The 13,433-nt window shown below is 49.0% G+C and overlaps 3 protein-coding genes and 1 pseudogene across 3 annotated transcripts; 2 read left to right on the top strand and 2 right to left on the bottom strand.

Annotated features, from left to right (window-relative positions):
• Nucleotides 1-438: 438 nt before the first annotated feature.
• On the bottom strand, nucleotides 439-2,903 carry CNN00040 (expressed protein). Its single transcript, XM_568512.2, has 11 exons — nucleotides 2,534-2,903; nucleotides 2,348-2,477; nucleotides 2,072-2,297; nucleotides 1,865-2,017; nucleotides 1,463-1,800; nucleotides 1,384-1,411; nucleotides 1,250-1,329; nucleotides 1,054-1,189; nucleotides 930-1,004; nucleotides 824-877; nucleotides 439-770 (listed from the first exon to the last, which is right to left on the bottom strand). Exons 1-11 carry the CDS (start codon nucleotides 2,613-2,615, stop codon nucleotides 510-512), a joined length of 1,563 nt encoding a protein of 520 aa, XP_568512.1. The 5' UTR covers nucleotides 2,616-2,903; the 3' UTR covers nucleotides 439-509.
• Nucleotides 2,904-3,152: 249 nt separating this feature from the next.
• On the top strand, nucleotides 3,153-5,306 carry CNN00030 (hypothetical protein). The gene is made up of 6 exons (XM_568511.2): nucleotides 3,153-3,498; nucleotides 3,558-3,685; nucleotides 3,736-3,942; nucleotides 4,006-4,088; nucleotides 4,151-4,263; nucleotides 4,315-5,306. The coding sequence occupies exons 1-6, from the start codon at nucleotides 3,362-3,364 to the stop codon at nucleotides 5,162-5,164; spliced, it is 1,518 nt and encodes a 505-aa protein (XP_568511.1). The 5' UTR covers nucleotides 3,153-3,361; the 3' UTR covers nucleotides 5,165-5,306.
• A 730-nt stretch (nucleotides 5,307-6,036) lies between these two features.
• Nucleotides 6,037-8,360, top strand: CNN00020 (transcription factor, putative). The gene is made up of 6 exons (XM_568510.2): nucleotides 6,037-6,299; nucleotides 6,371-6,462; nucleotides 6,515-7,211; nucleotides 7,263-7,550; nucleotides 7,606-7,842; nucleotides 7,907-8,360. The coding sequence occupies exons 1-6, from the start codon at nucleotides 6,195-6,197 to the stop codon at nucleotides 8,333-8,335; spliced, it is 1,848 nt and encodes a 615-aa protein (XP_568510.1). The 5' UTR covers nucleotides 6,037-6,194; the 3' UTR covers nucleotides 8,336-8,360.
• Nucleotides 8,361-9,134: 774 nt separating this feature from the next.
• Nucleotides 9,135-10,950, bottom strand: CNN00010 (annotated as a pseudogene).
• Between the last annotated feature and the right edge of the window lie 2,483 nt (nucleotides 10,951-13,433).

Below are 13,433 nucleotides of genomic sequence, written 5' to 3'. Positions count from 1 at the left end.
GCGATCTTACGTGTTGCCCGGAAAGAAGGCGGCTGTAATCCTTGGGTGCTTGGACCTTTCAGGAGGCCGAGACGGGCCGCACATTTGATGAAGACTGCCCATGCGGTAAGTAGGCGGCGGGAAGTCCATGGACGCTACGACATTCTCGGAGGATTGAGAGGGAAGAGAGCGTGCGGCGTTTATTGGGTGGAGGTTGGACATGTCGCTTAGACGGAGATAAGGAGACGGCTAATAAAGAGGCGAAGATGGATGGAAATGGCGCTAAAATTATTCTAAACATGTCAGAAGCCGAGAAGAGAAAGAACGAAGGACGAAAGCCGAAACGTCATTCGTGCCTCTCAATTGCGGATAAGGAAACTAGGAACCGTGATTAGATCCGACTAAGCAGATATGGTTTGCTCAGCCACCCATTAAAATCTCCATTACAAACCACAATTGCTTTTTCAGATATGTTTTCATCGAGGATGTAATTCTACAAATTTGGTATGTTCCCGCCAAAGGTACCAGTTTTACACAGTGCACTCCGCAAGCTTGTCAACGACCCCATCGGTATCAAACTTGCAATCCGCCCTGCACGTGGCAGGCTTGTCAACTATCCTATCCGTATCAAACTTCCAATCCGCCCGTGTAGCCAAAGCAGCCTTATCCAAAGTTCTGGGACCATCTGGTCCTTCCTCAAGGCCATTGGCACTTTCTCCGGGAATTGCGCTGCGCCACTTCCAGTACTGGGTAAACTCATCTCCTTTCTTTTCGAGTTGATTGACGAAATTCTAAAGGGCAAAGGGATCAGCAGGATCTATAAATGGTCGGACATCGCACTTACCTCTCCAAAAATGGGCAAGAACTTGAATCCATGACCTGAGCCTCCGCTAGCGATCTATCTAGCATGTTAATGGCCCGATCATTAACAGCTTAAGATGTATACTCACAAACAAGGATTCGTTCGTATCAGGCACATAGTCAGCAAGGAAATGGCAGTCAATGGAGTCTGTGTACCAGCACATCTAGCCGGATGTCAGCCATCGTCAGATCTACCATGTTCCAACTACTCACCCTCGTACCAGTCAGCCCAAACTCGGCGAGATCGGGATACAAGGCCATGATGTTGCTCTTGATCGCATCCAAGGCCTTCTTGGGGATGTTGTCTATATTTTTCTCGGTAAAGGCAGTGCGGGGGACGGAAATTTTCCTGTAGGATAAGGATGATCGTAAGCGCCATTTGGAATTGATAGAATGGCCAGTCACTCACTGCCCGTTTGGAAGGGTCTCGTAATTGGTAAATTTAGTAGCTCGGAAGCCGAACTTGAGTCGGCCATTGGGGTCTGCAGGCTAGAAGGGGCATTAGCAAAGTCTCTTTAACATGGCATAGGACATGCAACTTACGAAACCACCCATAGACCTGTAAGAGCCCCTAAAGCAAATTCAGCTTATGGAGAAGCAAGCACGTATGACTCGAACTTACTCATGATCTCCCGGGTCGGCCTTTAGTTTCAAGCTCCAGCCACAGAATTCAGCAGGGCTATATTTCTTGCGAAGGTCGGGACGGTTTTCCGGGATATCGATAAAACACAGAGAACCGGCGGTGGTTTCAAGCAGACTGCTGACCTCTGGAACAATAGAAGCGGTCCACCCTCCAGCAGCGACAATGGTCTTGTCTGCTCGATGCTCTTTGCCATCCTTGGTAACTACACCCAGTATAGTCTTACCTTCATGGATGAATTTGTCGAATGCACCGTTTTTCTGGTCAAGGATGAATTTGACTCCGGCCTTCTTGCAAAGGTGCAGGGCATAAAGACAAGACTAGGGTACGAAATCAGCCAATGTAGAACCATGTTTTGCAAAAGAAGCGTGCTACATAACGTACCTTATCGGCTCGAGTAAAACCGCCTTCCATATCAAGCATACCGTGGATATTGCCCCCTATTAATACTCCGTAACGTTGAAGCTTGGAGGCCCAATGCATCCCGGGAGAATTTTTGTCCTTCTGAGCTGCTCGAGCCAAGTCATGGGCATCATTCTGAGGTCGCGTCAGCACACTGAGGCGTAACTACGAAAAGACGTTTGGACTCACGATGAGATAGACGTCGTCCCGGTGTCCCTCCTCAATGGCTCCCTGTAAGCATTGCGCATGGTAATCGTCAAGCTCTTTGCCTTCTCCCAGACGCATCACCCCGCACTGAACGAGCAGATCATCGTCAGGAGTAAGACCGGTGGGCAACTCCTCAGGAGAGGAGTTCCTGATAGTCGCATTCCATTCTTGCCAAACGGGAAGAGCTTGAAAAGCGAGCTTCTCGTACCTATTGAGGCCCATTAGCTCCACAGTGGCATGTGATCATTAAAAGCTCACATGTGGCGAACGCCGTAGCCTGTTCGGAAGACCTTGTTGATATCGGCGGAAGCCCCGTCACAACCAGCATCTGGGCGGTACTGGTTGACTTCCAATGAAATCCTATCAATGACAGTGACGTCTTTGTAACCTAAGTGATACAATGTCAGCATGCAGACTCATCCGCCTTAGATACGCCAAACACACCTCGTCGAGCAAGGAACAGAGCAGTACTGAGACCAAAGACCCCAGCGCCTACGATTAAAATCCTTTGCGATGGGTCGGACATTGTTGGCGTAAAATATAAAAATGCGGAGGAGGTTGTAGAGGAAAAGTGGATGACATGGGGTCGACAAGGGCCGGCTCTGCTTCTTGACTTTTATATAGCTAGCCAAGCCAGATTTCCGTCGTTATCGCGCCAGCCGACTGATCGCCCCTGTTCGAGAGGGCGGCGCACCGGCACCGCAGTTGGGTCATTTCCTACATCCTGTACTGAAGGGAAAATTATGGCTGCCCGTATAAGGAATAGCCGCTTGATGGCGGACCAGGCCCGAATAGCCAGGCCCGAATAGCGTTCCATTTATGATCATGCATTTATTAGCAAGGAGCGATCTAGCCCAGCCGAGCGGCGTCCAACCCGAAAGGAAGCAGTAGTTACGTAAGCAAATTGCAAGCTTTAAGGCGGCACGGCGCCGCCCGCACACGGCGAAGCGGGCGAAGGACCGCCAGCGGCCTCGACAGCAAGGACGAGCACCAGGTCCACTCACCATCATGTTCACGAGCAGCCAAACGGGTGAAAAGCCGAAGGTTGACAGATGAACGATACTCAAACATTTAACACATGATAAGAGCAATAAGCTAACTTAATCGAACTCATGAGACAAATCATCCGTCTGTCGACTACTAATACAGCTAGCTTGTCCCCTTTTCGCCTCCCCTCTCTCTCGTCAGAGTTGCCGCCAACTTCATAATTTGTCTCTAGTTCCGCTAAATCGAGCTCTACAATTGTCGTTCCTGCTGGGTACTCTATCTAAGATGTCTATCAAACATCAAGGCAGCAACGACCTTCAAGCCGACGAAAAGGCCCTCGATATAACCACCACGGTCTTCGAGACCGAACAACACCAAGTCGAGGAACCCCAGGACGTTGATCTATCTTCCTATGACTACACGTAAGTCGCATCAGCAATCATGCTCATATACGCGCGACCTTTAACTGATATTGCATTAGCAAGGAAGAAAGCAAGGCCATCGTCCGCAAATTCGATCTTCACATCCTTCCTCTGGCATGGTGGGCGTATCTTTTCAATTCTCTTGACCGTAACAACGCGTCAAATGCCAAGTCAGCCGGCATGACCGGTCAGTCAACTATGACACACAAATCCAACTGGCCACTGACTGTCTCGTAGAGGATCTGAACTTCCCCAATAATGGTTACTCAACAATGTTATGTGTCTACTTTACATGCCTATGTGCTTTTGGCGTTCCCGGCTTGTGGCTTACCCGTAAGATTGGGCCTTGCTATACCATTCCCGGTATCATGTTAGGGTGGGGAACGATGGCAATGGTGAATGCAGCCGTCAACAATTATGCAGGCTGCCTTGCGGTTCGTGGCTGTGAGTTGGCTCCCCTGAGATACCAGTGTTGTTTGTTTATACCAACTGACTCATTGTGTGCAGTACTGGGCGTCTTTGAAGCCCCTTTTGCTGGGACCCTGATCTATTACCTTACCACATTCTACACTCGTGGAGAGCTTGGTATGGTAAGTGGCCTTTTTTAAAGTCTGCACGCTGAAGTTCAAGCTGAACTTACATCTATATCCAGCGGATTGCTGCCTTTTACTCGTGCAATGCACTATCTGGTGCCTTTTCGGGCCTTATTGGCTATGGGGTTTTCCAACTCGAATCATCTCTCAAAGGGTGGCAGATTCTCTTCCTGTTGGTTTTTATACTCAATATCTTTGGGGACCATTGCTGATCCTAGAGCAGTATCGAGGGGGGCTTTACTGTGGCTTGCTCCATCATCATTTTTTTTCTCCTACCCATCAGCCCGGCCAAGGCGACTTTCCTCAACGATCGTCAAAAGAAGATTGCTCGCCTCAGGTGCCTCCGTGATGGCTCTCAAGCTGTCGGCACCAAGCTCCAAAACAAGACATTTTTCAAGCCTCTCAAAGACCCCAAGTACTATGTCTTTGCCGTTATTGCCGTGTGCTACGGTACAGCCACCACGCTGGCCTCTAGCTTCCTTACTCAGATTATTGGACGCTTTGGTTATTCCACAGTCAAGACAAACCTGTTCACAGTGGCACCCTATGCCTGTGGTACCGTCGTTCTCTTCATCACCGCCTACTCTTCAGACCACTTCCGCGAACGAGGTTTCCATCTGGTCTCTGCACTCACTCTTGTGACCATCGGGTGTATCCTCCTCGCCGCCTTGCCCGTATCCGTCAAAGGTCCCGCTTACTTTGCTACCTTCCTGATCAGCATGGGCTCCTTCACCCCATCCATCCTGTTTCACAGCTGGCACCAGTGCAATGAGCCTTCTGAAGATGGCCGTGCATTCCGAGTGGGGTCGCTCACCTTCCTTGCCAACACTGGTGGTTTGGTATCGTCCAACATCTTTCGAGACGAGTGGGCTCCACACTATGTGATCCCCCTTATTATCACGGCTTGTCTTGAAGTTCTCGGCATCACCCTTATTGTATTCATGCGTCTGTGGATGGGAAGGCAGAACCGTCTACGAAACAAGGCTCAGAATGTTAATTGGACGTCGAACGATGTCCCAACTGAAGTCTTGAGTGCAGGACCTTCGAACCCTCTCTTCCGCTATTTTGTATAAGCTGTGCGATGCCGGTAGTATGCCTTTACTAGCTAGGATAAGCAGAACTTGTAGGATAAGTAGGATTTGTAAAGATAAGCAGAATTTATAGGATAAACAGAATTTGTAGCGAATCTGTGTATGACAAACATGCAAAGACGGTGCTTTGTACGAAAACCTGTCTTATATCTTGTGTACGACAGCAAACGAAGAAGAGAGTGGCAGCGGTCATAAATACATGGGACAAAAGCGAGTCTATTGGTGGCACTGTGCTAGGTAATAATGAACCAAACTATTGGGCGTTTATGTTTGGTCTTGCAGGACAAGAACTTCAGAACTATTTAGTAATTTTCGGTAATTTAGCATTAAAAAATACCTGGTATTAGACAATTTCCCCTGTTTCTGCCGGCTCTATTTATATATATATATATGCATGCTTCACGCTTCCATCATTTCCCATTCTTTTCTTAGAACCAGATCTGTTTCTTTAGTATGATTGCTGGCTATGCTGGACTCGCACAAGCCAACGACTCAGGTAAAGAATACATCGGTCTTGAGACAAGTTGAAGATGCCCTGAATATTCGAGATCAGTGCCTGTGTTTACATGCCGAAACTATGCTGCAGAGGTATAGGGGACTGCAGAAGATGGAGGCTTGCAGTTAGGAGTGAACCGTCGGCTGGTACGTACAGTAATAAATGTCAAGGAAAAAGATAAACGGTAAAAACCTAATTTGAAATGAATTATAAAAATATCCTCAACTCCCCCAAGGTATTCGTTGTTACGTACTGCATTTATTAGTCACACAGGTCGATTAACTAAATAGGAGCTTTTAAATAAGTCTCCGGACTTTTCGCTGATGAAGATCCCGTTTTCTGCAAGTAGGATGCGTGCATGACTGTATTTATGTTCTACATCACACTCCATTTGCCAAAAATTGAGCTTGGTTCAAATTACTGAGTCTGACAATGTCTATACAGTATTGTCGCAGCTGATAGCTAGATCATCTTGTCGCCGTCGTCTATCACCATCTCCCAGCTCCCACCACAGCAATGTCTAGCTTATCATCTACATCTTTAGAAGACGCCCGGCCCTCTCCTCCTGCATATGCACCACGAGCCCAAGCTTGCGTTCGGTGCCATCTCAGAAAACGAAAGGTGAGAAAGATATCTATGAGTAATGCTGTAGATTATTTGATAAGCTTGATGTGCTGACTGATCGCACCCAGTGTAATCGAGCTCTTCCAAGATGTGGTGCATGTGAGAGAGCAAACGCCGAGTGCCAAGTATATAACAAAAACCACGATCAGGGTCTCATCGAGTGAGGAGTTCCGTTCTATATTTGCTATCCATACTAATAGATTGATATAAAGGGAGATCCGCTCTCTCAAGAATCGGATAGCATGGCTCGAGGACATTGTCATAAAGGTTGATCCTCAATGGGCAGACATAGTGACTATACCGACGGGGCAAGCTTTGCCCGCACGGGGACAATATCATCCCCAGCCGCCCTCTGTTCCTCCCTTATCAGAAACCGACGATCAGGCATCCTTCCTTTGCCAAAGCCGTCAAAAGTCAACAATATCTTCCATCCCCAACGTCTTTTCCCATGTCGTCCGTCACACACCACTGAATCACTGTTATCCGGAGACATTCCTGTATATGACGCCATTGCCGTTACAGACTATTGATGACCACTTGCGAGTGGACCTCTCGACGTTCAACTCGATACAAGTTACCCCTGCCCCAGAGACCCCTTTCAGTACGAGAGTCCAGTCACTCAACATACTGTCCTTTGAAGACGCAATAGAGCTTGTCAAGCGCTACACTGGAGATCACAAGTTCTCGCATCAAGTGACCAGTTTTCAGCAACTAGAACATGATGCCAAGCTTGTGTACTCGGAGGAAGGTCTATCCAATTCCGATTACTATGCCAGTCGTTTCAGGCTTTTCATTGTTGTCTATCTATCGGGCATCCTTGGATACAAGAAGACTGATCTCACAGCTTGGAGACGGTACAGAAAAATGGCGATGATGGAGATACCCCACATTCTGGTTCATGAAGATCTGGTATGTAGTAGGTCGCCCTTGCCAATATCTGCTAACTACAGGCAATGATAGACTTGCGTCCAAGCTCTCACACTTCTTGCATCGGTAGCGATATATGAGTCGGATCTGAATGTTTGGCGCATCCTTGGCATGGCTTCCCACACAGCTATAGCTATCAACCTGCATCGTAAAGACGAGATATTCCTGCCGCCATATCTAGTCACAATGGACCCACCCACCGTTGAGCGGTTCAACGAGCAACGGAAAAACATCTTTTGGACATTATATGTCCTAGATCGTCTAGTGCTGTCTTGCTTTGGATATCCTCCATCTATACGGGATGATGATATCGATATTGACGTGAGCAAAACGTGGTTCATTTCTGGCTGGCGGCCTAACTGACTTGGTGCATTAGCATCCTATTTGCCCGCCCACCACCGGCCCGAGCCCATCGTCTGAGCTGTGCCATGCCATCATTGGTAGGCGACTTTTGGGTCAAATCCATGAATCACTGTACTCTCCGTCTGTACGGCCTAATGAGAATGGCGAGCAGATAGTAGCCAATTTCGTCAACCAAGTTCAGCTATGGTATTGTGCAAGCCCACTGAAGGCGGCGTTTGTTCGTCTTTCGGATAGCGTCATCAAGCGCCAGGTAGGTGTGATTGGATCTTAAAGTTGCTGCCGTAGGGGTTGGGCATCTACTGATCTTAATGTAGTGCTTGGACGATATGTTCTACCATGACATGATGATCACGCTCCACCAGCCGTCATCCCTTCTCCCGCGCGTATCTTCAGCTTATATCGACACCCTTTACCAATCTGCCTGTATTTCACTAGATCTATATGCCCATTATACATCAGAAGATCATGTAATCCGCCACTGGATCCATCTCCACAGAGTTTTCAAGACCTGTATTGTCTTGATTTACTGCTGGATTGAGCAGCGCTCTCAAGTGGAGTTGGAAGAGGCGACACTCGAAGATATATTGAGGAGGGTCCATCTGTGTCAAGAAGTGCTTGGTCGATTCAGTGCGTGTCCACAGGCAGAGACTTTGGCTATGACATTCAACACCCTTGTATCTCCTTTCGTAGAAGGAGCAGGCGGTGCACAAAGCATAGATCAGAACTTGTTCATTATGCATTGAGCATATCATATCTTCTCTCTTATCCCTAGTATGCATTACAAGCAACGGATCTCATTTTCAGGCCAAGAGTAAGGGTACAGAGGAATCACATCGTAAACATCCTAGCTCTTGCCCTCACCAGTTCTAGACTAATTTTCCTCATCATCCCCTCAAATGTCGCCGGCCCCATTTCCTTCGTCCATCTCCGCATCTCGTCTGCCGTTTCCCTGCTCACTATCCCCCCTGTAGACATCACCACCGCTTTGAATATCCCAGAGTAGGTCGCCGGCGCCTTCTTGGTTGCATTTTCACTGACTTTGTCCAGCCAGGAGAAACATCGGTTGAGGACATGGTGGAAGGCAGTTTTGCGCTCTTTGTGCTTCTTGCATCGCGGTCGTTGAGGCAATATACCTTCAGGTCATAATCCGTCGCATGCAGCCCACACCTGCCCCGAACTCTCAGGTCATTCCTCCTCTGCCCCTCAAGTGTTCTCGGCTCAATAGATACAATCACCCCTTCGATGCTCTGCAGGCCACGGTGGATTATGCGGTTGATAGAGTCGTGGCGGTGTTGAGCCCAGGAGTTTCTGGAGCGGCAAAGTTCGTCGCGGCCGAGGGGAGAGTCGGAACCACAGAAGGAGCAGATGGCAATTGAAGATCCGACCAACGTTCGATCATGGAGACCGGTTGCGACCTCTTGGTTGGATAAACGAAGTGGCTGGAAGTAGGGAATCAATCACATTGAACCAGCGTTTGCCGATCTTGGATGCATTTTCTATGAGTCTCTTGCGTGCAGGATCATTCAAGCCTTCGAGGATGGTTGTTTGCTGATGCTCCCACATAGAAGAACAGAGTTCGCGTTGGCATTCCTCCTCTGCCCCTCAAGTGTTCTCGGCTCAATGGATACAATCGCCCCTTCGATGCTCTGCAGGCCACGGTGGATTATTCGGTTGATAGAGTCGTGGCGGCGTTGAGCCAACCTTATCCAGCCACCTCACGCATCCGCCAAAACAAAAGTCGGCGACCTTACAGTTCGGCGAGGCAGGTACTGCAGTGCTTCGAGCTTATTGATCACCCAGAGAGTACACCTTCAAGTCGTAGTCGGCAAAAGGCGAGAGAGCTTGTTCCTCTGACCCTCAGGTCGTTCTTCCGCTGGCCTGTGAGGGTAGGAGGCTCAACTTTGACAACAGTGCCCTTAACCTGGTTGAGATGTTGGTGTATTGTTTGGCTGATAGCGTCGTGGCGTCGTTGAGTCCATGGATTCAGGGAGCGGCACAACTCGTCATGCCCAAGGGAAGCGAGAGATAATACACTTCAGAGATGACACCAAGATAAGATATAGCGTCTCAACGACTGAAGTGGAAAGGCAGAACGCGATAGACGTTTGGCAGAAGAAGAGACTGATAGGTATACGTAGAGATGGGACACATAATCCTACTCAAGAGTTGAGACGCAGCGTGGCAATGATGGGAGTCACGGCAGGAAGAAGGCAGCTGGAACACTCGGGCGTTAGACCTCTGAGACGACTGAGAGGGACTGGTAGCGGCTTACCGACTGGTGTAAGTGTTATTGGGTCGATGTTCAGTCCGTCCTATTGCAAATTTTGGGTACACTTGACGCTTGCTCCACGAGCAGCGCGTACGGTGTTACTGCTTGTTTTCCAATCATCCACTGAAAGAATCTGTCTCAGCTTGGGGAAAGCAGCGGAAAACAACGGTGAACTCACCCGGTGTAAGAGTTGATTGGCATTTGTGCTTTCGCGACAGATAATTGACCAGCCCGAGAGGCAGCCTGTAGATATCCTGTTAGCCTTAAGACGTTGATTCGCAGCGTAACCAGACTTACAAGTAACGGCGCACTGAGCAACCAGCCCTTATTACCACTCTTCTCCAAAGAGACAAGACGGTCATGTCGATTAAATGTCTGAGAGTGACCTCTGTGATCTCTGTTTGACTCGTCCACTTGCTTTGTTGCATAGTTTGCGAGTTTGTTTCCGGCGTGAAATAAAGAGATGGGCGAACAGGTAATCCATTTCTCTCCCGTACTGATTGCTCTCTTGGTTGAGTGCGTCGCACGGCTGGTCTGGATTCGAGTAAGGACTGGGCTCGGAAAAAGACACGGGCTGTGATGGTATATTAGCATGTGGGGTCGACGATGAGAGAGAATGGGACTGGGATGCGGAATGGATAATGAGAGGGAATGGGACTTACCAGGCGATCTGTGACGTGACGCTCTCTACCTATATGCGAGATTGCCCTAGGTCGAAGGGAAGAGGACGAGAGAGAGTACTGGCGAACAGCGGAGACATCAACACCGCCGCTTGATTCGGTCAGTTGGCACGAATCCCGAGGCAAAGTGATCTCAAAAGAGAGATGCACCATCCTTGCGTCAACCCATAAGGGCCTCCGTCGAGGCGAACCTCTCGGGAAAGGATATCATGTTACCCGACGTCGTCGCGCAGCGGTGGTGATGAGGGGCGAGGAGTGTCACTTTGGGGAAGCTCGTTGGATGCAAGGCGAATGAAGAATGCCAGGGAGCGTCATGTTGTAGAATAGAATAGAAGCGGTGGGTCGACGGACGGTGATAGAAGATGACTTCTTTGATGGGAACGTAGCGATGTTCGTCGTCACGGAGAAGAAGTGACGGGAATGAAAAGAAAGTCACGAAAGAGAAACGCATGGTGCCGTGTTGTGCGGAGCAGATTGTTGGTTATGTAAAGGGGATTATTATGTAATAATAAGTACTTATGATACAACCGTGGGTCGTTACGCCCAGCTCCGTCGTCGCGGCGAATCATCTCAGTTCCTCTTTCATACATATACATATCTATAACATACCCCTGCCATATTTCCCACACAAGACGGCGCCTGTGACCACCGTCGACAGGTCACTACTCACAACTGCATCAGATGATAGCTCGATCCAGCGACACGGCAGCCTGTCACCGCACCGTTTACGAATCCGACCTGTCTCTCAAAGAGCTCGACGGTGATATTTTACACCTCCAGCCTGGGAAGAAGCAGAACAAGAAGAAGGAAAAGAGGGTGGATGATACGTCGGAGGAAAGGATGCCGCATTGGGATATATGAAAGGACAGGAGAGGATGCAAGATAGGTGGGAAAATACACGATGGGAGAGCATGCGATATGGGCGTGTGAATGGCAAGATGATGGTCATTAAGGCTCGCGATTGAGAGTATACGGTGTGGGGCGGAGGGAACTTGCGGTAACGTCCATGTCTATCCTCATGGCAAAAGTCAATGCTGATGCATCTTAGTCTGCTGTATGGTGAGCATGACTGTTTATCTCGTCACCGGTTGCGATAGCGCTAACTACTGTATAGGGTTTTTTGTTCTTCACCCTCGACTGCATCCGACGCCGCATGCTGCACTCGAATTCATTTTTCTCACCACCGACTCTACACTCGGCGGCTACTCCATCGCACCCGATCACACCCGGCTCATTCACTCAGCTACCCCATCACACTCGACTCATCCACTCGGCTATTCCCCGACGCTGGCTCATTTACTCGACATTCAATAGCAGTAGAGGCGGCATGGGATATATGGAAGGGCAGGAGATGATGCAAGGGGAGATAGGCAGGATAGGTGGGAGAATACACGGTGGGAGAGCGTGGAATATGGGTGAGTCTGTTCTTTCAGACTGTAGTGGTCGTTGTCGTAGAGTATGAGCTATGTATTGCGTGCCGGCACTACGCATACGGATCGGACTGAGACTATGGATTGATGCATATGTCAGCTTGAACATTGGCAGTTGCACAAGGTTGCTTGGAAGGGTGACATAGCAGTGCACCGAAGGGACAAATAACAGGACAGCGAGTGATATAACAAGACAGCGAGTGATATCACCGAGCACAAGGATCGATCGGTTGGTGTACGGGGGCTGTTTCACGAGCTGATGAACAGTTGTTGAAAGCGTAAAAAGGATAAGGAGACAGAGAGACGGGTGGGCAGAACAAGAATGGGTTGGGAGAATGCACAATGATCGATTGGCCGGTGTACACCAGGTGGTGAACAGTTGGTGAAAGGATAACAAGAGGAATGGGTAAAACAAGAAAGGAGAGCGAGAGTAAGAGGTGAGAAGAGGGAATGAGAATGAGAAGAGAATGAGGAAAGGGTGCCGGTTGTCGAAAGCATAGTGTGAAGGATAGACGAGTAAACGAAAGAGGAAAGGATAAGGAGAATGACAAGTAGGAGAGGAAATGGGAATGAGAGGGGAGTGCAGAAAGAAAGGGCAGTTGTCGGAAGGCTAATGCGAAGTAGGGACGAGTGGGCGAAAGAAGAGGGGACGTGAGAACAGGAAATGGGAAGAGGAAATGGGAATGAGACGAGGTTGAATAAGAATACGGCAGCTGGTGAACGATTGCGGAGAGGATAATACGAAGGCGTGAGACGGAGAGAGGAATGGGTAAAAGAAGAAAGGAGAGGGAGTGAGAAGAGAGTGAGGAAAGAAGGAACAAGTGTCGAAAGCAGGAGAGACGGGTGGGGAAAGGAAGAAAGGAGAGGAAGAACGCGCGACAGCCGAGTACGATAAAGAGGCCGAGTATAATAAACCGAAGAGAGAGGAGAGGAAGGATGGCCGACGGCCCCCCCGACGGCCCCCCGGAGGGCCCCCCGCCGATAAATAAGGCGAGAATAAAAGGACAAGTATGATAAAGAGGGTGAGTATAAATGAGAATGGAAGGAAAGACGGCAAAGTGGGAAGGAATTGTTGAAGGCAGGAGAGATGAGAGAGGAGAGAGAGAAGGCGCGATGGCCGAGTATAATAAACAGGAGAAACGAGTGGGGAAAGGAAGAAAGGAGAGGGAGAACGCGCGAGAGTGGAGTATGATAAAGAGGCCGAGTATAATAAACCGAAGAGAGAGGAGAGGAAGGATGGCCGAAGGGCCCCCGACGGCCCCCCGCCGATAGATAAGGCGAGAATAAAATAGGACAAGGGTTAGGGGGTTATAGAGGTTGCATTTTTCGTTGTTTAATTTATTGGGTTGTCGTGTGTGGTACCCGAATTAAAGAAACTACTTAAATAAACAACTTAGGGGGTTAGGGGGTTAGGGGGTTAGGGGGTTAGGGGGGGTTAGGGGGTTAGGGGGTTAGGAGGTTA

Source organism: Cryptococcus neoformans, assembly GCF_000091045.1.
Source record: "Cryptococcus neoformans var. neoformans JEC21 chromosome 14 sequence".
Lineage (NCBI taxonomy): Eukaryota > Fungi > Basidiomycota > Tremellomycetes > Tremellales > Cryptococcaceae > Cryptococcus > Cryptococcus deneoformans.
This window is presented reverse-complemented; position numbering and strand designations above follow the sequence as displayed.

Bases quoted from the DNA above. Each gene is read 5' to 3' on its own strand.
- CNN00040 (XM_568512.2), bottom strand. From the start codon at position 2,615: ATGTCCGACCCATCGCAAAGGATTTTAATCGTAGGCGCTGGGGTCTTT. The intron at 2,018-2,071 runs GTGAGTCCAAAC...ACGCGACCTCAG, and splicing joins GGGACGACGTCTATCTCATC to AATGATGCCCATGACTTGGC. The intron at 1,801-1,864 runs GTACGTTATGTA...TTCGTACCCTAG, and splicing joins GTTTTACTCGAGCCGATAAG to TCTTGTCTTTATGCCCTGCA.
- CNN00030 (XM_568511.2), top strand. From the start codon at position 3,362: ATGTCTATCAAACATCAAGGCAGCAACGACCTTCAAGCCGACGAAAAG. The intron at 3,499-3,557 runs GTAAGTCGCATC...ATATTGCATTAG, and splicing joins CTATCTTCCTATGACTACAC to CAAGGAAGAAAGCAAGGCCA. The intron at 3,943-4,005 runs GTGAGTTGGCTC...CATTGTGTGCAG, and splicing joins CTGCCTTGCGGTTCGTGGCT to TACTGGGCGTCTTTGAAGCC.
- CNN00020 (XM_568510.2), top strand. From the start codon at position 6,195: ATGTCTAGCTTATCATCTACATCTTTAGAAGACGCCCGGCCCTCTCCT. The intron at 7,212-7,262 runs GTATGTAGTAGG...AGGCAATGATAG, and splicing joins TTCTGGTTCATGAAGATCTG to ACTTGCGTCCAAGCTCTCAC. The intron at 7,843-7,906 runs GTAGGTGTGATT...ATCTTAATGTAG, and splicing joins ATAGCGTCATCAAGCGCCAG to TGCTTGGACGATATGTTCTA.